We start from the raw sequence: 24,890 nt of genomic DNA on the forward strand, positions 1-24,890 counted from the left end.
AAATAATTAGATAATCTAATATACAATTTGATAAGTGTCAATTTCACAGGGATTTGTTGAAGTGGAGTTGAAATCATTATTAGCCAACTTGGTATTCAACAACATCATCATGATGGTAGCAGGGAAGCGATATTATGGGGGCGGTACAGAAGACAACGATGAAGCCAAGCTCGTGAGGGAACTTATATCGGAGATTGTGACCGGCACCAGTGCTGGAAATTTGGCTGATTATCTTCCGATCATAAATTGGGTCACAAAGTTTGAACAACGAACCATAAGTTTGGGGAATCGACTCGATAAGTTTCTGCAAAAATTGGTTGATGAGAAACGTGCGGAGAAAGAAAAAGGTCAAACTTTGATCAATCACTTGCTTTCTTTCCAAGAAACCCAACCTGAGTATTACACTGATGTCATCATCAAAGGAATCATACTCGTAAGTCCAGATTAACTAGTAATACTATTATACATATGTATTTGGAGAGTGTTTACTAATTTAGAGATGTACGCACAGGCTCTTGTAGTTGCAGGGACAGAGACGTCAGAAGTGACGCTAGAATGGGCGATGTCAAACTTGTTGAACCATCCAGAGATACTCGAGAAAGTGAGAGCGGAGATCGATGATAAAATCGGTTCGGACCGGTTAATCGAGGAATCAGACATTGTGAATCTTCCTTATCTGCAAAACACTGTGTCGGAAACGTTACGTTTATATCCTGCGGTTCCGCTGCTACTCCCTCATTTCTCATCGGATGAATGTAAAGTGGCGGGCTATGATATGCCACGTGGCACGTTGTTATTAACAAACGTATGGGCTATGCACAGAGATCCAGATTTATGGGAAGAGCCGGAAAGGTTTAAGCCGGAGAGATTCGAGAAAGAAGGAGAGGCTCAAAAGCTAATCCCATTTGGGATGGGACGACGAGCTTGTCCTGGAGCCGAGCTTGGGAAGAGGTTAGTAACCCTTGCTCTTGGGAGTTTGATTCAGTGTTTTGAGTGGGAGAGAGTTGGTGAAGAGCTCTTGGACATGACTGAAGCCGAAGGCATCACTATGCCTAAAGCTACTCCGCTGCGAGCTATGTGCAAGACACGTGTCGTTGTCAGCAAAGTGATTTAAATAGATGTTGTGTTCAAACTCGTAAATTAAAGTCTTTTATCCCACGTGTTGATTCTTAGAGAAATAAATCAGTCATCAGTGTTTTGTACTATTTCATTCATGGCGTATACGAAGGAAACAAAACAAAATTACACAAAAGTTAGAGAAAAGAAGAAAAAGAGTCAAGGATTGAAATGTTCGCGTACTCGCTAAAGTGATGGCTAATCGGGTTGTGGGGTTTGTTATTGGGTTTAATAATTCAGTGTTGTTCTTTGGATCGGAGCCATGAAAATAAGAGTGTGTCTAGATTGCATTTTAATAAATTTTAAGTAAGTACATTGTATGCATCTGATTTGGAATTTTGATTTGTTTTACAGAAAAAAAATGGCTGGGGACACATTTTTTTTTGGCCAAACAACAGGCATGCATGGGGCTCAATCTCATGTGGTTATTGTAACGTCAACTAAATTATATGCATTTGTTGGTTGAGAATTGAGATAACCATTTATTGACATTTTTATCTTTAACCAAAAGAAAGAAAACAAAGTAATGAGTAGTAGGAGAAGAAAAATATCTGATGTCTCAACCGTTGCTGCAATACAGTCCACATAAAATGTGTTCTTATCATGGATATACTTTGAAAGTTAAAAGAGTTGTTGTTCTTATCACAAATCAAAATTATTATTTCATGATATTGAATACAAACAGATAGATATTATTCATTAAAGATTTGATCATCATAATATCAAGAAACAGAACAAGTAGATGATAACACATTTTTGAAAAAGATCCATTCAAGAACTCTCGCTCCGGTTTGGTTTAGAGTAAGATTCAGAAACGAGATCTTCCTCCGCCGCCGCAGGGATCCATTCGTTCGTCGCCGGATTGCTTCTGTAAACAGCTTTTTCTCCTCCGTCTCCGATTGTGGCGGTGGTCACGGCCTCGGTTGTCTCTCCACCACCGTCTTCCTTCACCACATTGATAAACCCACTTCCAGTCTAAATCTCAGAAACAGAACACACGATTAAAGATCTTCTGATGGAACTTTTTAAAAGCGAGAGAGAGAGGNTTGTAGTAACATCTGAATTAATCAATGTCTTCCTTATAACATAATCATGTGGTAGTATCATTTGTGTTGCACCAGAATGGCCGATTGATTCATGTCGAATAAACATGGTGTTGTCTTGACGCAGATCTCAAAATTAATTACTTTTAAGTTTGATCTGAAATAGAATTCAATTTATTGGCACGTCTACTATACATGGGTGTTTATGAGAAGGAAACCAGACTATTGTATGATGATCAAAGAATATATCTCCCTTCTAAACTTTACACACTGATCTGTAACGACTGAATAAATATAATGATCTATAACAAATGTAGTCGTATAACCTGATCTAAATAAATATTGAATAATGTATTGTTCTGTGTTAGTGTTTTAGTGACCAGCACCTCTCCTGCTCGGTCCTGAAGCCATTGTATGCATCCTCTCTCCAGCCGAAGAGAGCCACCTTAACTTCCTATAACCATGTATCACGACCCCAAATAAGTCTTCACTTCGCAAATCGACCCCATGATTTTTAGATTGAACGATTTCCTCAGTCGTCGAACCACTAAGGAGAACTCTGCAATCGGCTGTTCTTGATTCCGAAAAGGCCGAGACTAAGAACATGACCGTAAAGATCAAGCCAAAGGGTCTCATTTTTTGTTTTTGTTTTGGTAGTTTGGTTCTTGGGGGTTTAGGGTTTAAGACAATGAATGCGTTTTGGTGATTGATAGAAAAGGAGTAACAAAGGAGGAAGTAAAGCTTTATATACAAGTGTCAAAAGATTCAAAGGTAGATGGAAAAAGGATGGAGAGGAAGGAAGATAGGAGTTTTCATGAGATAAAATAATTCAAAAAAACTTGGAAAAAAATGGTTAGGGAATATAAAATGGAATAAGGTGTAGTATTAGACCCTCGATATAAGGGGATGGTGTAGGCGAATTAGTTAAAAAGGACGGTCTCTAGCTTCCTTGGAAATGGACCTTTCAAAAAGTGTAAATTGTTTTTTTTGACCAGCTAATTTTCGTTATTATTTCTTTTGTTTTGCTTAAGATATGAATATGAAATTAGGGTAGAATATTAAGTTATGGGATTTCTTGTCTAGAATTTTTATTCTTTAATGGTATTTGTTTAATTAGTGCTAAAGAAACACGATTCTATTGAATCGATCTCCTAAATGACAATTCAAGTTGTCGTTGGTGATTAAAATATTATAATATTTTGTTATTAGTGGAGTTAGGCAAGAAAACTATATCAATTTTTTGGGTTACATGATTTCATGATCTTAAAACATTTATACCGACAGGAAGGCTACTGATCACCATGCAAATTTAGCAATAGCAAAGTGGACTAAGTGGACGTACTAGAGTACTGCCACAACTACTGGAATATTACATATTTTATTATTTTAAAATTTTATATTGAACTAATATTGTCGACAACACTCGAGCGAAGGATCCAGTTATTACAATGGCTTTATAACTTGATTTAAAATCTACGGCCGTGGATCCATCGACTCGGTTTTAAACTTTAGAAATTTGAAGAGTACTGATGAAGCTAGGGCACCAATGCGTGGATGTGACGTAGGGGGAGGTAAGAGAGAGATGATAGTACGTATTTTGTCACACACTTTCGCGAATAATTTGATCGGAATAAATTTGACCATACGAATCCTCGAGACTTGTTTTGCATAGCAGAACGTTTTCCTTGTATACACCAAACTCAGTTTTATAATTGTTTCGTTTTGTAAGACAAATATTAATGATTTGTTTTTAATGCATGATCCAATTAACGGTCATAATTTGTTTGATTGATAAAACTGCCTACCAAGACAATGAGTTGTTAAAAAAAAAACAAATAACAAAAAGACTAATAATGAGTTGTTTTTATGAGTTTAAGTGTTTTCACCAAATATTGATTATCGTTCACCTAATGTTTGAATCATAGTACACTAAATTGTGTATCATAAATCATAATTCAAAGAAAAAAAAAAATCATAATTCAGGGAATGTATTTATAACTCGATGATAACTCTAGAAATAAAAAAACGAACAAAACATAATTGTCATCGTGGCCCGTGGGGATTGATAAAAAAGAAGCGCGAAGATTAACATAGACAGACAAATTCGGTGGTACACACACAAAATACTTGTATGGACGGACTCTAACTTTGCTTCATAGTTGTCATGATAACAATATAAGCATCTATCTTCTTCCTCTTTTTCCCTTTTTGTTTTTAAAACGTCACTTCCCCCACATGTACCCTCAATTTTATTTCGTTATCAATCTTGCATCTTCGAATCTATTTTATTGTTTTTTGTTTCTTTTTCTTTCTTTATATAATCGAGTTGTAGAACGAAAATCCATATTTTATTTTAACTTCTTGTAGTCATTATGTGAGTATTATAGTGGTCAAGTATGAATATAGTATTCATGGACGAACCATGTGAAACATGACATTTTTTCGATATACTAATTATGATATTTTCATTGTTCAGTCACAATTATGTTCTTTTGAGATGTTATAGTTGTACTATGTACCTTAATTCTTAGAGATGTATACAAGTATATATAGTTTTATTTACATTCGATCAATTAGGAAAAACTAATACATAAATCGTTTATAATTTAATTGCTACATCAAGACACTTATCATCAACTTAACATAATTTTATTACTCTGTTATGATCGAAACCCCTTATATCTAACCATCGCTTCAGTTTCAGAAAATATCCCAATATTTTTCGAAATATCTTCTCTTAGGCATGCAAGTATGCAATTTACAACGTACGTCACGGCGGTAGGATTTCAGATATAGACGTTTGGATTGGGTGATAATGTAGTTAGCGGTTAGCCTAACCAATTATTAATTATCTTTTGTAAATATGCATCAACATAAGAAAGTCGTGTGTTGCTACTTGCAATTTGCAACTATTAATCAGTACTTATATACAAATGTTTGTTTTTAGATTTGCTATTCCAATGGATTTCATTTTAAGTAAATCAAGATGCTAAGTGGAGATTGCTTTTGGGCATGGATTTCATTTTAAGTAAATCAAGATGCTACTTGAAATTCTTTTGTCAAAGATATTGTTTAAAGAATTACATATATTTCATGTAATTGGACGGAATAGAAAAGACTAGAATCTAGATAATGAATTTATTAAGGCAGAATTTGATTCCAATATTAATGGACTACCATGTCCGAACTATATATAGTTAACATTTTTTCTACCTATTATATTCTGGTGTGGTCTTACGCCACTAATTAATAAACTATATTGTTTTGGCCAAACAAAATTGATTTTTTAAAAACTTTCACGAAAAAAAAAAAGATTAATTTTTTTCACCTTATTCCAAGAAATGAAACAGTGGACCGGGTTTTAAGTAATTTGCTTGTAAGTTGATTACATAATTGGTTTAAAAAGTTATAATAATTTGAATGATAGTGATTTCACCTTATATTAATGCGATAAAGAGTTTCCTGATGCTCTGCAATATGGTTTCTTTGTCTTACTCTTAACTACGGAAATAAGGGAACATTTTTTTATACAGTATGAAAGGGAACCAATTTGTTTCGATGAAAACAATTTATCCCTTTACGTAAATAGTTGGCTACCATTAATAGTTTTTACTCCCAAACTATTTCATTTTCTTTTGAAAGAAATAAAAACACATCACAGCTCCGTTGAATTTTTAGTAAAGATGGGAAAAGTGATCATAATTCAACACCATATAGCAGCAAGAGTTGACAGAAAGACTCAAAGACCAATGGGTTTTTGTCTTTTCATAGGATAAATCTTTACCTAACCAAGATCAAATTTTGGATGTTGAATTTTATAGTAAAATGTGGTTGTTCAATGTTTTTGAAATAATAACCACGTGAGAAGAAATATTTTTTGGTCGTGCAAGAAAAATATAAACACCAAAGTGTTTGAACTTTTGAAGCATTGATTATTAGGTTTTTAGGTTGGTGTATCTATCAACAATATTAGTATAAAACATCAATTAAAGTTTTAAACTACTAGTACTACACGGAATCCGTTTATAAGTCAGACCTAGCTTTTATGTCACTCCGTAGTTTCCAAATCAGCTGGTTTAACAAAACCGAAAAACCCTATTCGATTTTTGTTTAAATTTCAGTTATTTGTTTAAAATTTATTTGTTTTAAAAAATGTAGTTGTAAAACGAAACCAAAGCTAAACATATGTACATTTTATATAAAGCAAAAAAGAAAAACAATATTAAAACCGAGTATATATTGAACCAAACTTCATTCGGTTTGATAAATCTACTAAAACCAAAAACTAAACCGGTTACCTATCATATGTGTGACTTTGCCGAGTTTGAAAGTCAAACATTATTTTTAGTCTACAACAAAAAATCTTACTTTAGTTTTTTAGCTGCCGTCTGCTCCAAACAATCAAACTTTGTATTTGGTCTACAATGTTAAATTGATGACAAACTAAAATTCTTTTATTTTGTAACTTATCCTCATTGATGGCTTTCATTATTATTTTGTTCAATAAATACACACAAAATTGAACGCTTTGGAGACAAATTGGGTATCTTCCCAGGAAGCACCATAAGCAATTTCAATGATCACATTCTTTTGAGTTCAAACTTATAGTCAAGTATAACAATTCAAACTTTGCACCTCCTCGAACACTACTATATAATCATATACTAAATCCACATAACACTTCACAACAAATTTCATTATCTCGTCAAGAGTAAAAAAAAAAAAAAAAAGAAAGACAGAGCGTTTAGTTGCTATCTCTCAAATATAATGATGAACAAAGCCGTACTTGTGAGTTCAATTTTGGTCTTCATGTTGATCGGTTTGGTTCTTGTTGAGAGTCGTCCGCTTGGTCTAACAAAGACCGAGGAGAAGAAGTTCATGGCTGGTTTCTTCGATGCCTTATCACTTGGTTCAATCAAAGACTCAGGTCCTAGTCCAGGCGAGGGTCATAAGTTCGTGGACCGGAAAGATACGTTTCGTTTTGTAAAGCACTCCGGTCCAAGCCCAAGCGGTCCGGGCCACTAATGTTTCAAACTTTAGATCAAACTGGACCGGTTCAAGCTCCCAAACCTATTTAGGTCGAACAAATTATTTCATTTATTTTGTTTGTTTCAGTTTTATTAGTCGAATAATACATAGGAAGAAGAATGCGAAAAATCAAGCATTCGTTTCTCATGTTATTTTTTTCTTCTATATTTACGATTACAGTTTTGTTAGTTAAATAAAGTTATTTAAAAGTACACAATGTAATGAATAAAGTCATTTTAATAAATTAACGAGTTCAAACTGCTCAGCCAACGATAATAAAGCATAGATTAAAAAGGACAATGCTTTCTAAATGGACGACGATTACATAAAGAAAAAGATAAAAGAGAAATAATGGAACTATTGTGAAAGTTGAAGGGTTCAATTGAAAACATATTTAATAACAACATTAACCTTTAATTGTATTAAAATTACAACATTAGCCTTAATCTCGTCGAACCGGCGCCAGTATGCGTCGTATAGATTCATTATTAAGATGACACGCCTTTGTGAGATGATGAGAAGATCTCTGCCTCTCGCTCTCGGTGACAATGGGAAGCTCGTCGAAGGAAGTTACCGCTAGTGATGGAGATACGGCGAGCGGTGGCGCCTCACCGACTAACGACGGCAGTCTCTTCTCTGAGGGCGAGCGTGTTCTCGCCTACCATGGTCCTCGCGTCTACGGAGCCAAGGCAAACCTTAAACCTCTCCCTCTCTCTCTCTCTCATTGAGCACCTTCGGGTGTTTGCATAATTTGGATTCTGGAGATTATATTGTTCCCGTTGATTTTGCAATTCTTGTATTTCACGTGGTAGTGGAATTTACTATTCGGATTTATCGGGATTGGAATTGGGATATATCTCTGCTAGATTTGGTCGGGTTAGGTTAAGATCCTCAAAATTTAATTGTTTGGCGTAATGGATTCATGTGGCTTTTAAGATTTGGAATTTGAATGTTCTTAAAGGCCAAATTTACTCTCGTTGGAACATTGAATTCAGGAAAATTTTGGGAAATAGGGCAAACCTAATTTGCATGATTAATTATTTCAATTATATATCTACAATAGCAATATGCCCACTGGCACTGGAATAAGTCATATGTGTGTGTACATCTGCTAAAACATGTCTCTATTGTTGCATAGTGTTTCAGTGTGTGTAGACTTGAGATATCATTGTTTACATTCTTTTTACAGGTTCAGAAAGTGGAGCTTCGCAAAAAGGAGTGGAAGTACTTCGTTCATTATCTTGTGAGGCCTCCTTCTTTTTGAGCATTTATAGTTTCATTAACTTGTTTGATTTCAGAGCTTTTGGTTAGCAGTAATAAGTGATATATCGATCTTTTTGTCTGCAGGGTTGGAACAAAAAGTGAGTATCTCTATGCTTTAATGTCTATTCTGGTTTATGTAGCAACATCAGTAGATTTGGAACCCATGATATGAATGTCTTGCCAACAGTTGGGATGAATGGGTTAGCGCCGACAGATTGTTGAAACATACCGAGGAGAATCTTGTGAAACAGAAAGCTCTAGAGAAAAAGCAAGTATCAGAAAAGGGTACCAAGTCTGGGCGTTCGGCTCAGACTAGAACTAGAAGCTCTGCGGGTGAGTCTAAACATATGATATTTAATGCTTTTTAAGTTGTGGAAACAATGGGGTGAAGTTGTTAATGCTTATAGAAGAGGTTTTTTTCCAGATGGTTGATTGATATCATAATTATCTGGATCAGAGATTTGCATGTAGATAACTGAGTTGATATTTTGCCCACATTAATCCTGTTGAGGGTTCATGAATCATGATGCATATTTGTTCATCCATTCTAAGAAACCAACTTCTCTGTCAATCATGTTTTTTCTTATCTTGCAGACTCTAAGGCTGATAAAGATGACACCAAGACCAATGGTAAGTAACAGATTAGTTTTTTCCTCCCTTTTTATTTCGAGGTTCCCCCGACAACTTCCAAGGAAATGGTGTTAGATATCTGTAAATCGCGGGGGGGAAATTAGATTGCTGTCAACTGAAATGAACTGAGTTAAGCTGGTGTATATATGATTATATTTTCTGTTGCAGCTGCAAGAGGAAAGAAGCGAAAGAACGAGGCAGGCAATGAGGTTAGATTTATATATGTACTGGATTGTATTTTCACTTATCTCTAGATTTTGTGCTAATAAATGCAACACATTGATATAACTAATAAATGCTTTTGCATACGTATAAGGTATTTCTTAAGAGTTGTTAAACATTGACACTGTTTGTATGATTTTGTATTCTGTAGAAAGATAATGTATCGTCAGAGAAGCTAATGAAGATCCAAATGCCCGCAACACTTAAAAAGCAGCTCACTGACGACTGGGAGTACATTGCGCAGAAGGACAAGGTATCATCAACTAAATCTACTTTGTGCAAATACTTTTGGCACCATCATAATTGTTATTGAATCTGGTATACTTGAGAGTTAAGAGACATAAGTGTGTATGTTGTAGTCGAATGCACGTTTAAACAAACAAAAAACTGACTAGACTTACGCTTGATACCATGTCTTTTAATAATTATATAGGTTGTGAAACTTCCGCGCTCACCTAATGTTGATGAGATATTGTCCAAGTATCTTGAATTCAAAACCAAGAAGGATGGAATGTGAGTCTTTTTAGTCGTACGCATAGTTTGATAGATATTATTGATTAGTACCCATCAGAAACCAATGTAGCAAATTTGTGTGTTTCTGTTTGGTGCAGGATAAAAGATTCAGTCGCTGAAATTTTGAAAGGCTTGAGGAGTTATTTCGATAAGGCCTTACCAGTGATGCTCTTATATAAGAAAGAGCGACGACAATACCAAGAACTAATTGTGGATGATATTTCACCTTCAACTGTGTATGGCGCTGAGCATTTGCTTCGTCTCTTTGGTAAATATCTCAGGAAGTTCTAATTCTGACAGTAAAATTTGATTTGTGGTTTTAACCAAAAAAATTAATCTGCAGTGAAATTGCCAGAGCTTCTTTCATATGTAAGCATGGAAGAAGAAACATGGAGTCGAATGCAACAAACATTATCAGACTTCCTTAAGTAAATTTCTATATAATCTCTCTCCTTTTCACCACCATTTCAATTTCTCTCTTTTTCAACGGCTGTTTTATTTAGAATTGCTCCTCTATATAAATGTATACAGGTTCGTTCAGAAGAATCAGAGTACATTCTTGCTACCAGCAGCATATGATTCTGATAAGGTGGTAGATAGTAAAGGCAAAGGAAAAGACGAGTGAGAGCTCCAAGAAAGAACAATATGTCTGTATGGAGATGTTGTAATTTTATAAATAACTTCATTTTTTCTGATGAAACCACAATTGTAACATTTCTCTAAGATTTGTTGCCGAATATGAACATCTTTATAGACCGATTCAAGTTAACAATTTGGTTCATGTCTTTTTTTTTTTTTAATCCTAGTATAATAATAATACTAGTAATATTCAATAATACATGAATTNAAAAAAAAAAAAAAAAAAAAGGTGTATGAGATGAGAGATTATTTATGTGGCTAATATTATCGGAATAATTTATATATTGTTTCGCTACGCTCTCTGTTATATTCTTCTTTCCTCCTTTTCACCAAAGACGACTCTGTTACAGAGTTCGCAAGATCAGAATCAATGGTGGCATGAAAAAATACGCTTGAGATCAAATTCGTTGACTATGGAACCTGCTGCTCTTACTCGCTCTTCTTCTCTTACTAGATTCCCTTATCGTCGCGGTTTATCTACTCTCCGACTCGCTCGAATTAACTCGTTCTCAATTCCTCTTCTCCGTCAAAAACCACTCCCTCTTCGTATCTCTGCCTCACTTAGTCTTCCGCCGCGGTCGATTCGACTACGTGCTGTCGAAGACCACCATCACGATCATCATCATGACGACGAGCAAAATCATCACCATCACCATCACAACCATCACCATCAACACGGATGTTGTTCTGTGGAATTGAAAGCGGAGAGTAAACCACAGAAGGTGTTGTTCGGATTCGCTAAAGCAATCGGATGGGTTCGATTGGCTAATTTTCTCAGGGAGCATCTTCATCTTTGTTGCTCCTCCGCCGTAATGTTCTTAGCTGCCGCCGCGTGTCCTTACCTTGTTCCTAAACCTTACATTAAGTCTCTTCAGAACGCGTTCATGATTGTTGGTTTCCCTCTTGTTGGAGTAAGGGTTTCTTCTATACCCTCTCTCTCTCTACTATGAAGCTCGTTGTTAGATCTTTTAGTTTATTTAGGCGATTTAAGCGATTTTGGTTCAATGGCTTTTGTCAGGTTTCAGCATCTCTCGACGCACTTATGGATATAGCAGGAGGAAAAGTGAACATTCATGTCTTGATGGCACTTGCGGCTTTTGCATCTGTGTTTATGGGGAATGCTTTGGAAGGAGGATTGCTTCTAGCCATGTTTAATCTTGCTCACATTGGTCAGAACTCTAGGGATTTGTCATTGTTAATGTTATCATGCCGCCGGAGATTTGAGCCTCCTTTGTCTTGTTGTTTTTTCTTCAGCCGAGGAGTTCTTCACAAGTCGTTCAATGGTGGATGTTAAAGAGTTGAAAGAGAGTAATCCGGATTCTGCACTGTTGATCGAAGTGAAAAATGGCAATGTTCCAAATATTTCTGATTTGTCGTACAAAAGCGTTCCTGTGCACAGTGTAGAAGTTGGATCCTATATTTTGGTTGGAACTGGTGAGGTCTGTGAAACTTTTCTATTTGCCTTCATTACTTGAAACTATAGATATGTTTACTGGTGTTATAATCACGGCTGTTAAGTAATGGAAATTTTTTGTTATCTAGATTGTGCCAGTAGATTGCGAAGTCTACCAAGGTAGTGCTACCATAACAATTGAGCACTTGACTGGGGAAGTCAAGCCGTTGGAGGCAAAAGCTGGAGATAGAGTGCCTGGTGGTGCAAGAAATTTGGATGGCAGAATGATTGTGAAGGTATTTTTAATCATATGCTCATTGCTTTGGCTTGCCTCTTATGTGGAAACCTCAAGCTTAACTTATTTCATGGAATTTCTAAATCAGGCTACGAAAGCATGGAATGATTCGACGCTTAACAAGATTGTACAGTTGACCGAGGAAGCACATTCTAATAAACCCAAACTTCAGAGATGGCTGGATGAGTTTGGCGAGAATTACAGCAAGGTGGTGGTTGTTTTGTCACTTGCTATAGCCTTCCTTGGTCCATTTTTGTTCAAGTGGCCTTTTCTCAGCACTGCAGGTAGATGTCAGGGTCATGTTCACCCTTTTTAACATAACCATTTTTACTCGGTGAATCACAGACTGAATCTTCGTTGATGTAACAAACTATTCTTGTTATTTAATAAGATATATCACTTTCATTATACAGCGTGCAGAGGATCTGTTTACAGAGCATTGGGACTTATGGTGGCCGCATCACCATGTGCTCTGGCCGTAGCTCCATTGGCTTACGCCACTGCTATTAGTTCCTGTGCAAGAAAGGTATTGTTCAAGTACTCTATGTGACCACAGCTTAGTTACAGAAAGTAGAATGTGTATCTTAGCTTTCTTGCACTGTGCAGAAATGCAATTTTGAGTGGTTTGTATATGCTCTCTTGTAGCAGATTAAGCTGTATAAGCCAAAGATTCTTATGTGATCTGACAATAGTTAGGACTGAATGGTGCCTAATGGTACATATGCAATAACGTCGTCTCATCAGTGTAGACTACTATCTTTCTTTTAGTTCAACCAGCTGTTTGATATCATTAGTATTTAGTTCCTTTTTTCCAAATCTGATTGTAAGTGTGTAACCCTACTGTGTAACTTTTATAGGGAATATTGCTGAAAGGTGCACAGGTTCTAGATGCTCTGGCGTCTTGCCATACTGTTGCTTTTGACAAAACAGGGACCTTAACAACTGGCGGCCTTACTTGCAAAGCAATTGAACCCATTTATGGGCACCAAGGAAGAAATAATGCAAGTGTAACAACTTGCTGTGTTCCAACTTGTGAAAAAGAAGCTCTTGCAGTAGCGGCTGCCATGGAAAAGGGAACCACGCATCCTATTGGAAGGTATTGCTTGTTAAACATCAATTGCTAGTGTACAACTTATTTATCTAAAACTCTAGAACTATTCAAGTTTTACATATGTCCTCCTATCATTCACATTGCAAAGTTCTACATCTCATTTTGGGTAATATGTTGATGTTAACAAATTTAGTCCTACATCTAGAACCGTTTCTTATTTCTATTCGATCACCACGAACAGAAGGGGCATAAAGTAACTTTTAACGCGATGAAGCTCTCTCTCTCTGGTTTTTAGACTGGCTCATTCGTTTAAATGATGCTTGGTCTGGTATGAATTTGAGATTTATGAGTACTGTAGCTATTTCTGGTGTTTCTGACACATTTGATCTTACTGCAGAGCTGTGGTAAACCACAGTGTAGGTAAAGACCTTCCTTCTGTTTTTGTTGAAAGCTTCGAATATTTTCCTGGCAGAGGCCTTACTGCTACTGTAAATGGTGTTAAGGTGCAAGACAGTTATTTACTAGTTTTTATAGTATGTGTGATGTGTGTATCTTTCTGGCTTTTATTCTCAAGTATCTGATGTCGTCTCTCATTGCATTTTTGGCTTTGTAATAGTCAGTAGCTGAAGAGAGTAGATTACAACAAGCATCACTTGGTTCTATAGAGTTTATTACCTCGCTTTTCAAATCTGAAGATGAGTCTAAACAGATCAAGGATGCTGTAAACGCCTCTTTGTATGGAAAAGACTTTGTTCATGCCGCTCTTTCTGTTGATCAAAAGGTATGTTACGACAAAAAGGTTTGGTGGTCCAAAAAAGACTTTCCTACATCACAGTCAGTAATTTCAATGTCTGACCATGTATTTGTCCATATACGATTCTGTATCACTGAAATTTATGAGCCTTGCAACTAAATTTATCCAGGTAACATTGATTCACCTCGAAGATCAGCCTCGTCCAGGGGTGTCAGGAGTTATAGCAGAACTTAAAAACTGGGCCAGACTCCGAGTAATGATGTTAACTGGGGACCATGATTCAAGTGCTTGGAGAGTTGCAAACACAGTTGGTATTACCGAAGTCTACTGCAACCTAAAGCCAGAGGATAAGCTAAATCACATAAAGAATTTTGCTCGGGAAGCAGGTAATCATTACTCTCGACATAGTCACCAATCAAAAACATCTATCAATAAGCTGAGAATTCAGAGTGTGATGATTTTTGTTAGGTGGAGGTTTAATTATGGTAGGAGAAGGGATTAATGATGCTCCAGCTCTAGCAGCTGCAACCGTGGGGATTGTTCTTGCTCAACGTGCAAGTGCCACTGCGATTGCTGTTGCTGACATCTTACTTCTTCGGGACAACATCACCGGTGTTCCTTTCTGTGTCGCAAAATCCCGCCAGACAACATCATTGGTAGATAAAAGAAAAAAAAATCTTTGTTCGTAACCAATATCAGATGTAAGATTGTCAAATTTATCAAGTGTTTATCATGTTGCAGGTTAAGCAAAACGTAGCTCTTGCGTTAACATCGATATTCTTAGCCGCTCTCCCCTCAGTTTTAGGGTTTGTTCCGTTGTGGTTGACGGTAAGCAAACTAATACCCTCTAGAAGCTTTGTATTCCATCATTTACCTGACACGTAACCCGCTGATCTGCATTTTTTGCTGGATTTTGATCATAGGTACTATTACATGAAGGTGGGACTCTTTTGGTGTGCCTAAACTCAGTACGAGGTCTGAACGATCCATCATGGTCGTGGAAACAAGATATATCTCATCTAATCAGCAAGTTAAGCTCACAAGATCCCATCAGTAGCAGCAGCAACAGTTTAAGCTCTGCAGAGCCTTCACATTAGGGGTAACTTGTTGTCCTTTTGTCTAATTATGCAGAAACATGAAACTGTATTGTATGATCGCTTATATGAAACATCATCAATCGTATATATATGTTTCGTTTCGACTGGTTGCTTCAGGTGATTTTAATGTCACGTGAATAAATTTACTCCTTTTGGTTTGTGTCCGTCTCCCCTAGTAACAAACCCATAGAATAAGTTTTGACTTTTTGTTTTGTAATAAAAAAAAAAAAAAACTGGCAATATTGTTGTTTGTTGTTAAATGATCTTGCTTTGGTTTTAATTGAATCACGAAAGACCATACAAAAGATTTTTTTGATTCGCTTTCCTTCTTCTTTCGTCTCTACTACTGGCTGTGGCTCTCTATACATTGAAAAGCCTGAAACTTTTTTTTTTATTTTCCCGAGAAACAGAGGGAAAAAAACTTCAAACTTGTTCTTTTTTCACTCACTCACTACTACTACTCCATCTTCCCAATCCCGATTTGGTTCACTATAAACTCTCTAAACCCGACACGGCGGCTGTTTACACTTTGCGGCATACACGAGCTACTTCCTCCGCCGGAACCACCGATGTTCCCTCGCTGTAAATCCGCCATGTAACTCCTGACCTCCGTCCTGATCATATCTTGAACCACCGTCATGAATTCACCACCAAATCCACCAGATATCCCTTTGGGATCTTCCTCTACTTCTACTTCCTCTTCTTTCCTAACCGGAAACAGCTCCGCCGTGTAACCACCGTTCATAACCGTATTCTGGTTTAGTTCCGGTGCCTCGTTGACTCGAACCGTCTCCTCAGTCCAAGGGAGAGACAAGCTAAGATAAGTCGGCGGATCTTCACCGGACGATGACGCCGTCACCTCAGATCTAACCGTCGGTTTAAACACGTGTTGTTGTTGGCCTTGGCCACTAGATTGCTCGCTGACGTCAGATCCCGATGGACTCCCGGGACTCATGTACAACCCAGTGGACACACCACCACCACTCGCCGTACGTTTCAACGGCTGCTCCTCTCCTAAATTACCATCGTACCCTCCATTACCACCAAAATCGCAACTTTGCCCTTCGACGCTGCATTTACGCTTGAGCGTCGAGTTCCAATGGTTCTTGATCGCGTTGTCGGTTCGTCCATTGAGGAGACGAGAGATGGTAGCCCACTTGTTACCGAACCGAGCGTGAGCTCGAATAATGGTATCGTCTTCTTCCTGAGAAAAAGCACGGTGCTCAACCTCCGGAGATAGCTGGTTACACCAACGGAGACGACAAGATTTGCCGGAACGTCCAGGGATTGATTTGCTAATCAAAGACCAGTTCCTCGGACCGTGTTTTTGAACCAGCCTCTGTAACAGATCGTCTTCTTCTGGACTCCATGGACCTTTAATCCTCTCCATATTCTTTCGGGTCATCGGGTTTGACATCGCTGCCGGATCTTTTTGTTCTGTTCTTCTTTTTTTGGTTTCTCACGCGTCCTCTGTCTTTTTTTTTTTTGGTCGTTAGGAGTTTTTTTTTTTTAATGTGTTGGAAAGAAAAGGTTTTAAGAGGATAAGAGCAAGAAGAGAGAGTATTTATACGACAAGGGAGTGGGCACAAAAGGGTAACCGGTTCAACCGGTTAATCTTTTCTTATCGCTTTTTTAAAACAGAAACTATATTTTTTTTTTAAGTTATTATAGTTGAGAAAACTCTGCACTGTGTAACTATTTCTTAACTGCATAAATGTTCTTGAAACGAATTTTTATAATTTTATTTGTTAAGAAAAATAAAAACCGTTTTGACTATAAATAAAAGAGATTTGATCAGTGTTAAACGGATATAACTATGGTCGTTACTCTCATTAACGATTTTGACTAATTCAGTCAGAAAAAAAAAATATTGTTAGGAGTTATTGATTTAAACGTTGAATAATTTAATTTTTATATGGCAGTTATCTTATATATCCATATTTACTTGTTTTCCTAAGTCAAATATTCCAAGAAGAAGAAAAAAACAATTTTATGTGTATATAGAATAGTCATAAATTTGGTCTTACACACTCTAATAAGCAAGCGGTCTACAAAGTTTTAAATCAAGATTGTTGCGTTTTGTATCATTACAAACAGAAGATATTTTATTTTATTTATTAAAAAGAAGAAAAAAACACGTCGGCGATTAGAAAAGCGTTTAGGGCGATCAGCGTTTATGATTGATTCCGAGGAGAGAGAGAATCTTCCAGGAAAAACGGTTGGGGACTTGGGATACAGCTGTATATTGACACGTGTCAAATTGAGTTTGTGAGATTTGCTTTTTGTTTATAATAATAAAAATAATAAAATAAAAGAGGTACGCTTGAATGGTACAAAAGGAGCGTTAGTTCCACTCTCTGTTTAACAGGTGGAGCGTTTTTAACCCAATCATTTCATTTTCCTTCTTTAAAAGCAAATCAGTGACACTCACAAAGTAGTTAACTTCTACGTTTAGAAAAAAAAAAAAAAAAAATTCATATTTCCTTTTTTGATATTATTTCTTAACTTTTATGAAGGTTTACAATTTTCATACGTTTTTGACAAAATTTTAATTTGTAAAACTTTGATACAAATTATAGTAGAAAAAAATGAATTCAAGAATTGCATTGTATACGAATTAATGCTATTTTTTGGTATACATCAAATTCAAAATTTGGTAAAAAAAAAGCTTGTAAGTGTTGATATCAAAAAAAAAATATTAGAAAAAAATGTTGCTTTTAAAATAAAAATAGTAAGTGCAACCCAAAAAAAAAAAGACTACAAAGAAGTCAATAAAAAATAGCCGAAAGTTTTTTTAGTTTATGGACAGAATAGAAGTCTTTTTGATACGTATTTTTCAATATTTTACACACTGTTTGTTACATGTCATTGTCTATCTCTTTGTGTGTTGATGTGTGTGGTTATATATAAATAAACGATGTTCCAAATATCCAGAATTTTGCTTAAGATGTAAATTCTGTCGGTGAAAATAATGTTAGACGTTGTAGTCGTAGACAGCAAAGCTTCTAGGCGTCTAGCTACCTACATACATGTAACTAGAAATCACAAGTGAATGTGATAGTTTTACAATGGTGTTATTAAGGTTTAAAAACCTAATGTCATGATCCATTTACAGGAAACGACCAAGATATTTTTTTAAAAACCGGTTGAGCTCATTTAACCAGAAATCAAATGGTACGCGTAGGTAGGTAATTGAGCGTGTGGGATAGGATAATAAATAGGGACTTTTTCAGGATGTGTAGTGTAGTAACTTTTTTTTTCACTAACACAAAAGTGTAATTGGCAGAGAAAGTAAAACCTAACAAACTGAGATAGGTAAAAAAGAAATATCTAAAAAGTGTAGATTCAAAAATATCTAAAAACAAGCTCTCTTTATGCAAATATCTAGTTTGCCTCTGTACACATGAAATGAGATTCGTAGATTATTTTTTCACGAAGATAAGAAACGAACATGCAAAATATCCAACTTGCCTTCAATGTTTTTTTTGGTTTTCGTATATAGTTTGTGAATGGTTGTCCGCTCCGGACCGGATTAAAGTCGGATCAGTCTGTAGTAAATTCACCATTCCAGACCAGTATGCACTACTCCATACTATAAAATTTCATACTAGTCTGCAATTGAAAAAGAAACTGCATAGTGTGTGAATTATATTATTGGTCCGATTTTTTCAGTTTACTCCTTAAAACCTCCATATCAACTTCATACCAAAAATGAAAGTTGAATTAAAATATGCTTTTAACTAGAGTTGGATCAGAGTGTTTTGTTCTCATTGATTAAAACTTGTATTTCTTTGTATTTTTGAAAAATGTGTATACATATGATCATTCATAATTATTAAAAACCCACAAAATAAAAAATCACATTCTAAAAAAAAAACTAGAGTGGCTTTTCTTCAATCTTAAAAAACTAATTTTCTTTTTAAATCAACCATTTATCTCAACAACAAAAATAATAGATTTTGATTTGTAATTCTAATCTTAAATTTAATTTTGAAACTATGTTATGAGATAATCGAAATAATAGATTATGATTTTAAAAACATCTTCTTAATAGTTATTACTAATTATGATAAAAAAAATATTATTAAAACAATTTTAATTATTTGTCCATATTACTTCGTACTATGATCTGAATTTACCATTCATAATAGTATAATGTTATGCATATATTATTGTATGGTGATGTGTATACTAATATTTACTTTATACTAGAGTCCATTTTACTTTATACTAAAATGTTAGTAAAAAAAAAAACTCAACACAATTTGCAAAACCGTTTGATAAACTCGTGGAGCAAAACCGTTTGATAAACAACAATAATTGAAGTAATATGGTAAAAAAGAAGAATGTGTGTATAGTAATACTCCCTCCGTTCTAATTTAACTGTCGTTTAAGGAAACTATTAAATTTTATGTTTTGCCCTTTATTAATATATTTTATAATTTTTTCATTGGTTGAAACTTTAAAGCAGCAGGGATAAGATTGAAATATTCATCAAACATCTGCATTGAAAATCTAAAATGACAACTAATATAAAACAAAAATTAAATCCTAGAACGATAACTAAATTAGAACGGAGGGAGTAATATTTAAAAACGAAAAGAAAAGAAAGAAGAGGAAGGATAAGGATGAAGTAAACAACGGTTAGGTATGAGGTTTTGTTTTTTGTTTTGGTTCGATTCGGGTGACTTTTTTGACTGAGGAAGCCAGCCTGTTTGCCATTATTTTTATTTTTTTTCTTTTTCAACAAATAAAAAATAGTTTTCATTATTATTATTTTTTGGATATTTTGCCGATCTCTTAAAAGAAAAATAATAAAAAGAGACAGTTTGCATACGTGGCGGAAAACGACAAAGATAGATCGGAAGGGCTGATCGTTACCACTTTTAAATAATTTTATTTGCTTAATTAATTAAATAAATAAAAAGAGAGAAGACAGGCTGTAAATCTCTGTGCCTCCCTTTTGAACAAATTCGTATAATATCATGTTCAATATTATCATATATGTGAGGAAACTTAATACATAGGATTGGAGGGTCGTGTTGAGTTCCTTGAATAAATCATAGTCAACTATGTTTTGTTTAATTGAGACCCAAAGAATTGTATTCGAATAAAGATATTAACTGCATTTCTCCATTTATTATTTTTATTTTGCTCCAAAATGGATTATGTAACCAACCAACTGTTCACAAGTCATTTTTTAACCATCAGATTTGTTTTATTTAGGTTGTGGTCAATTTGATATGATATGCATGATTCAACAAATATGCATATCAACCACCACTGTATAGTATAAAAAACAGTCAATATGATGTCAACTAATCGAGATCTTATTATACATTAGCCAATGATTTATGTAAATAACTTTAAACCAATTCCAAATCTGTCGCATTGTTTCAGCAAAAATGACCAAAGTTACGTTTGAACCGCAGGGAATAAACAAATCTACAGTCTGAATGTAACTTAGAATAATACTAATTAAAATTGGGGGGATCTGTCAAGGTGTACGGCACCGGTAAACAACTAATCCAGCCGTGTCCTGCAGAGAGCACGAGGGCACATGCTCCGATGCCAAGGGAAGTTTCTTGCGACCTTCCTACTCTTCTTGTGTCACTCTTTAATTTTTATTTTTAATGATTCAAGCTAAGCTAGCATTGAGAAAGCGGAAAGAGGAAAAAAAAAAAAAAAAAAAGAAGGATAAGATTCGGTCACACAATTAATTGTTTAATTAGTGTTAAGTGTTAACTAGTATATAGTATTAGCCGATATAATTCATTGAGTGAACCAAGGGAGACCGATGGACAAAACTGTGTAATTAATGGAGATACGGTACGTAATAAGAGATCTTCCGTTTTAGGTACATCGTACCTGTTACCTAATTTATTCTCTTACGTATATTAGTTTTAGCTCTTCTTCCTATCAATCACTTAATTTGTTGAATAATTTATAGCTCTAACATATACTACTAATTCAATCTTAGACAAAAATGTTACAAAATGTAATGGTGACTAGTTTTATAACCAAACCAATTCAAATCAAAGTTTCTTAATGTTAAGAAACATACTTTTTCGTGGGTTTTAGTTGAGATAACTGAAAGCAATTTATGTCAATTTTCAAAGGTATTGACTAAGTGTTAAAAACAAATTTGATGGTTTTGGTTTTGTGGTTTTGGCTCACGAAAGAATTAATTAATTAGTGCGCCAAATAATATATTCAAACACCTTAATTAGCACGGCATACAGTATTAAAAATTATATAGCTTCAAAGAGTACATAAAGAAGTACATAGTATATAGGGTATTATATATCACATGAAAATAACATTTTAGTGGGGAAATTTACAACTAGCCAACGTAAAAATACCAAACCAGGCCAGTATTTACTTATAACATGAATATAGAAAATACTGTTCCATCCACTGAAACGTAGTCTCTACTTTTTTCGGGGAAGAAAAATGCATGTGAGTCATATGGGATGGTGTCTTGCCTTGGAATGGAAATTTTCCCAAAATAGCTTATAATCTTATAGTATAACATTGTTCTAGGTTCAGCGTATGTTTTGAGTGAGACCAATCATATGAATGTTCAATGCATATTATTATTAGTTCCATAATTAATATTCGGAAATCTAGTAATCCAAAAACCAGAGATTTGTTGCAACGATACTGTCTGGAATATTTTGTAACGAGGACCTAACCAATACCGATCCACGAGTTCTTCTTCTTCGTCCAAGAGATGGAATACTCCCTCCGTTTCAAAATATAGGATGTTTTGAGTAAAACACGCATATTAAGAAATAACTATTTTAAAAAAGTTCAACCAATTATAAACAAGACTGCATAATAGAAAGTATTAAATTAATCTAAAAGTTGCATAGAAAGTGAAAACATCCTATATTATGAAACAAAAATATTTTCTAAAACATCTTATATTATGAAACGGAGGGAGTATTATTTAGGTGACCGTTTTATATATTTTCTTTGTTTAAGAAACTAAAGATTCATGAGATTCAATCATTTAAGGAAACGATTCCTTTTGATTTTTTCATCGATTAGTTTTATAAATGTTGTCATCAAACGAGTGGACACAAAATGTTTCGACGTGTACAAGACTTCAAAAGGTGTAAGTTCATATTAAAAGATAATGTAGACTGAAAATCGAATTAAAATATATGTATGGAGTGTAATTAGTTTTTCTTACCCACAAAATATGTAATGTATATGCATGTTAAAAAAAAAAAGGTATATGCAAGTTAACTAAAATAATTACTTTACTACAAAATTATAATTGATTAAAAAAACACAAATCATTACTCCTCTTGTTTCTAATTATTCTTCAACTTTTAAAAAATAATACAAAATGTAGTTCGATTAGAGTCATTTGACCATTGTATAATTTGTATTATGCATGTAGCAAATTATTGATCGTAGGATGGGAGACAGTTGTTAGTATTTTCATCCGTTGGATCTTTTTTTTTTGTTTGCTCGTAGCAAAATATTTTGGCAACAAATAAATAAAAATTATAGTATCACTTTCAAAGGCAGAAGGCACGTGCGAGAAAAGAATAATCACGTGACGGTGAAGACGCGGTTGAAGCAGACACACGTGCGACTTGTTTCTCACCGCTCCGACAAATACACTCAAAGAAATAAAAATAAAATAAAATAAAAAAATGAGGCGGACAAATTTGACCACACGAAAGTCGTATACTTTGGCGTGGTACGGAAGGGTATAAATATAAAAATTTGGAAGGGTTATGAAAAATCTTGGAACTGTGAAGAAAGAGATCTTGGCACTTTGATATGGTTGTTGTGTTTTATTGATACGACGACACACGTGAAAACTTTGATGCCAACCAACCCTTATCTTCTTCTTTTCAATTTATTCTTCCTCTCTATTGGTACTACTTCCCTTATAATGATCCAAACTTGTGACTATTTTTGTATACTCAAAAAAGAAAAACTTATTCAATGGTTTGAGATGAATCATGGGATTAATAACGAACATTTTTTTTTTATACAAAATTAAAGACGATGCTTTACGGAATAAGTAAAACTGCGTTACATAAATTTGGAAATTATGTGTGTGTTTTTGTATTACGTACTCTCTAGTCATGGGACTAATATTTTACTTATAAATAGATTTGCACTTTGAAGATTGCTCTCATTGTATTATAAAGTCGTTTTGTGCATTTATTTTGACCACAATACCCAAACAAAGGTTCAATTTAAAACACACAAAGTCAAACACAAGTATGTAATGTTGTGCTTGGGTTTTGGTCAATAAGACGCGCGATGATGCTACTACCGATAAGTGTGTAGTGTGGTGTGCTATATATATATGGCCAAGTTATCTTCCTACTTTCTAGGCGAGGGGTCAATATAGATAAGTGTTTACCTTTAATAAATTAATTGTGTTGTTGTATGATATCGACGATGGTAAGTCTTCGCAGTCTCGATATTTTGGTCTACCGAATTCGATTGGTGTACTCAAAAAGGTGTTATCAACCTTATTTTGCAGTGTCTGTGTGTTTTAAATAATTTTACTGACTTTTTTTTTTGTTATTGTTTTAGTTTTTTTTTTTTTTTGTCAAACGTTATTGTTTTAGTTCATATGCATAATGTCAGTGATGAAACATTTTAACGATGATCTTGTATAACCAAATTATTCTGATCATATAACTCAGTAATTTTTTTTTTTTTTTCTGTTTAATTCTTCGCATGTCATATTGGTTACGTAACCTTTTTGAACGACTTTAGTTTTATACTATATATATATATATTTTTAACCTATACAGATCTGTTTATATAATGCGCAAGGGGAAATACTATTATTACTAGTAGTAATCTAACAATATGCATTATAAGTTTTTATACTTAAACACTAACTAGAGTTTTTTCTCTCTCTCCTTCTTTTTTCTCTCCACCTTATTTCTAAAAACCTAAATCTAGTTTTGAGCCGCCGCCTCTCCAGTTGCCCTCCCGGCACCGGAGAGGGCTTTTGTTCTCCTCTTTTCTTAGCTGCTTCTACTGTCATCGTCACCCTCTGTGAGGTGGTCCTTCGTCTCTGATATGATTCTCTTGTTGGTGGTTTCCGGCGATGTCTAGGCGCGTGAAGCGGAGTCTTCTTTGGGAGGTGTCTGCTAGTGAAGGCTTGACGGACTTGCTTGAGGACGGCAGCGTTTGTTCGTGGCTGGATTTGGCAGATCTGGGTGGAAGACTTTGTGTGTTGGGACTCGCCGAAGGGTTTGTTGGCTTTGGTGAGAAGTGAGAGCCGCGGCTTCTCTTCGGTGAACTCTGGTAGTCAGATCTGGTGTTTCTCTCACTGGATCTTGACTTCTCTCCGTCCAGTCGAGGCGTTACTTCTCAGTTGGGGTTGGCTTCTTTGACAGGTAAGTTTGGGCGGTTCTTCATTGTGGGTCTTGAATCTACAAGGGGAAGGCAGTGGTGGGTGGTTTGCATCTCCGGCAACAGAGGCGTGGTTTGTCTTCCTCTGATGCAACTGTGGCTTCGGTTTGGATGGTCGGGAAGCTTCTAGATCAAGCCGCGTTTGGTCGCGGTGGAGCTTTTCCCTTGGTTCACCCATCCGCCAGAAGCTGCGGTTGCGGCGGAAGTCGGAGGAGGGCAGGAGGGTATTGTTGCATTGTTGCGGTGGTTAACCTAGATGTTTGACATCCTTAGGGGCTATCATGGGATCCGGTTTATGGAAGATGGATTGAGCCATCATCCTCTGTAAATCGCCATGATTTTGTGTCCACTAGACCGGATTGAAGCAAACCTACCTGGAGGTTGCGGTGGTTGCCGGAGCTGGAAGAGGCGTGTTAGATCTGAGTGAGCGGGTTGCTAGGC

General features: G+C 35.4%; 6 protein-coding genes across 6 annotated transcripts in view; 4 read left to right on the forward strand and 2 right to left on the reverse strand.

Annotated features, from left to right (window-relative positions):
- Positions 1-1,210, forward strand: part of LOC104729438 (cytochrome P450 81D11-like) — a 2,898-nt gene extending 1,688 nt beyond the window's left edge. Inside the window, exons 2-3 of the mRNA XM_010448376.2 lie at positions 36-433; positions 512-1,210. Coding sequence (XP_010446678.2) covers positions 36-433; positions 512-1,114 — 1,001 coding nt within the window. The 3' untranslated portion in view covers positions 1,115-1,210. The remainder of the gene's footprint in view (positions 1-35; positions 434-511) is intronic.
- On the reverse strand, positions 2,343-2,897 carry LOC109128199. Its single transcript, XM_019234189.1, has one exon. The coding sequence runs from the start codon at positions 2,793-2,795 to the stop codon at positions 2,532-2,534; it is 264 nt and encodes an 87-aa protein (XP_019089734.1). The 5' UTR covers positions 2,796-2,897; the 3' UTR covers positions 2,343-2,531.
- On the forward strand, positions 6,882-7,452 carry LOC104729439. The gene has a single exon (XM_010448377.2). It carries the CDS (start codon positions 6,927-6,929, stop codon positions 7,182-7,184), a length of 258 nt encoding a protein of 85 aa, XP_010446679.1. The 5' UTR covers positions 6,882-6,926; the 3' UTR covers positions 7,185-7,452.
- LOC104729441 (protein MRG1) lies at positions 7,673-10,596 on the forward strand. Its single transcript, XM_010448378.2, has 11 exons — positions 7,673-7,876; positions 8,377-8,430; positions 8,535-8,548; positions 8,638-8,783; positions 9,045-9,080; positions 9,249-9,289; positions 9,454-9,555; positions 9,736-9,815; positions 9,914-10,083; positions 10,159-10,243; positions 10,347-10,596. Exons 1-11 carry the CDS (start codon positions 7,736-7,738, stop codon positions 10,438-10,440), a joined length of 963 nt encoding a protein of 320 aa, XP_010446680.1. The 5' UTR covers positions 7,673-7,735; the 3' UTR covers positions 10,441-10,596.
- Positions 10,745-15,190, forward strand: LOC104729442 (probable cadmium/zinc-transporting ATPase HMA1, chloroplastic). The gene is made up of 13 exons (XM_010448379.2): positions 10,745-11,365; positions 11,473-11,623; positions 11,709-11,893; positions 11,997-12,143; positions 12,231-12,426; positions 12,556-12,668; positions 13,000-13,238; positions 13,591-13,696; positions 13,810-13,974; positions 14,117-14,333; positions 14,416-14,603; positions 14,689-14,775; positions 14,871-15,190. Exons 1-13 carry the CDS (start codon positions 10,868-10,870, stop codon positions 15,042-15,044), a joined length of 2,466 nt encoding a protein of 821 aa, XP_010446681.1. The 5' UTR covers positions 10,745-10,867; the 3' UTR covers positions 15,045-15,190.
- LOC104729443 (transcription factor MYB44-like) lies at positions 15,338-16,573 on the reverse strand. The gene has a single exon (XM_010448380.1). The coding sequence runs from the start codon at positions 16,459-16,461 to the stop codon at positions 15,502-15,504; it is 960 nt and encodes a 319-aa protein (XP_010446682.1). The 5' UTR covers positions 16,462-16,573; the 3' UTR covers positions 15,338-15,501.

The sequence above is a fragment of the Camelina sativa genome, chromosome 12 (genome assembly GCF_000633955.1).
Source record: "Camelina sativa cultivar DH55 chromosome 12, Cs, whole genome shotgun sequence".
In the NCBI taxonomy this organism is placed as follows: domain Eukaryota; kingdom Viridiplantae; phylum Streptophyta; class Magnoliopsida; order Brassicales; family Brassicaceae; genus Camelina; species Camelina sativa.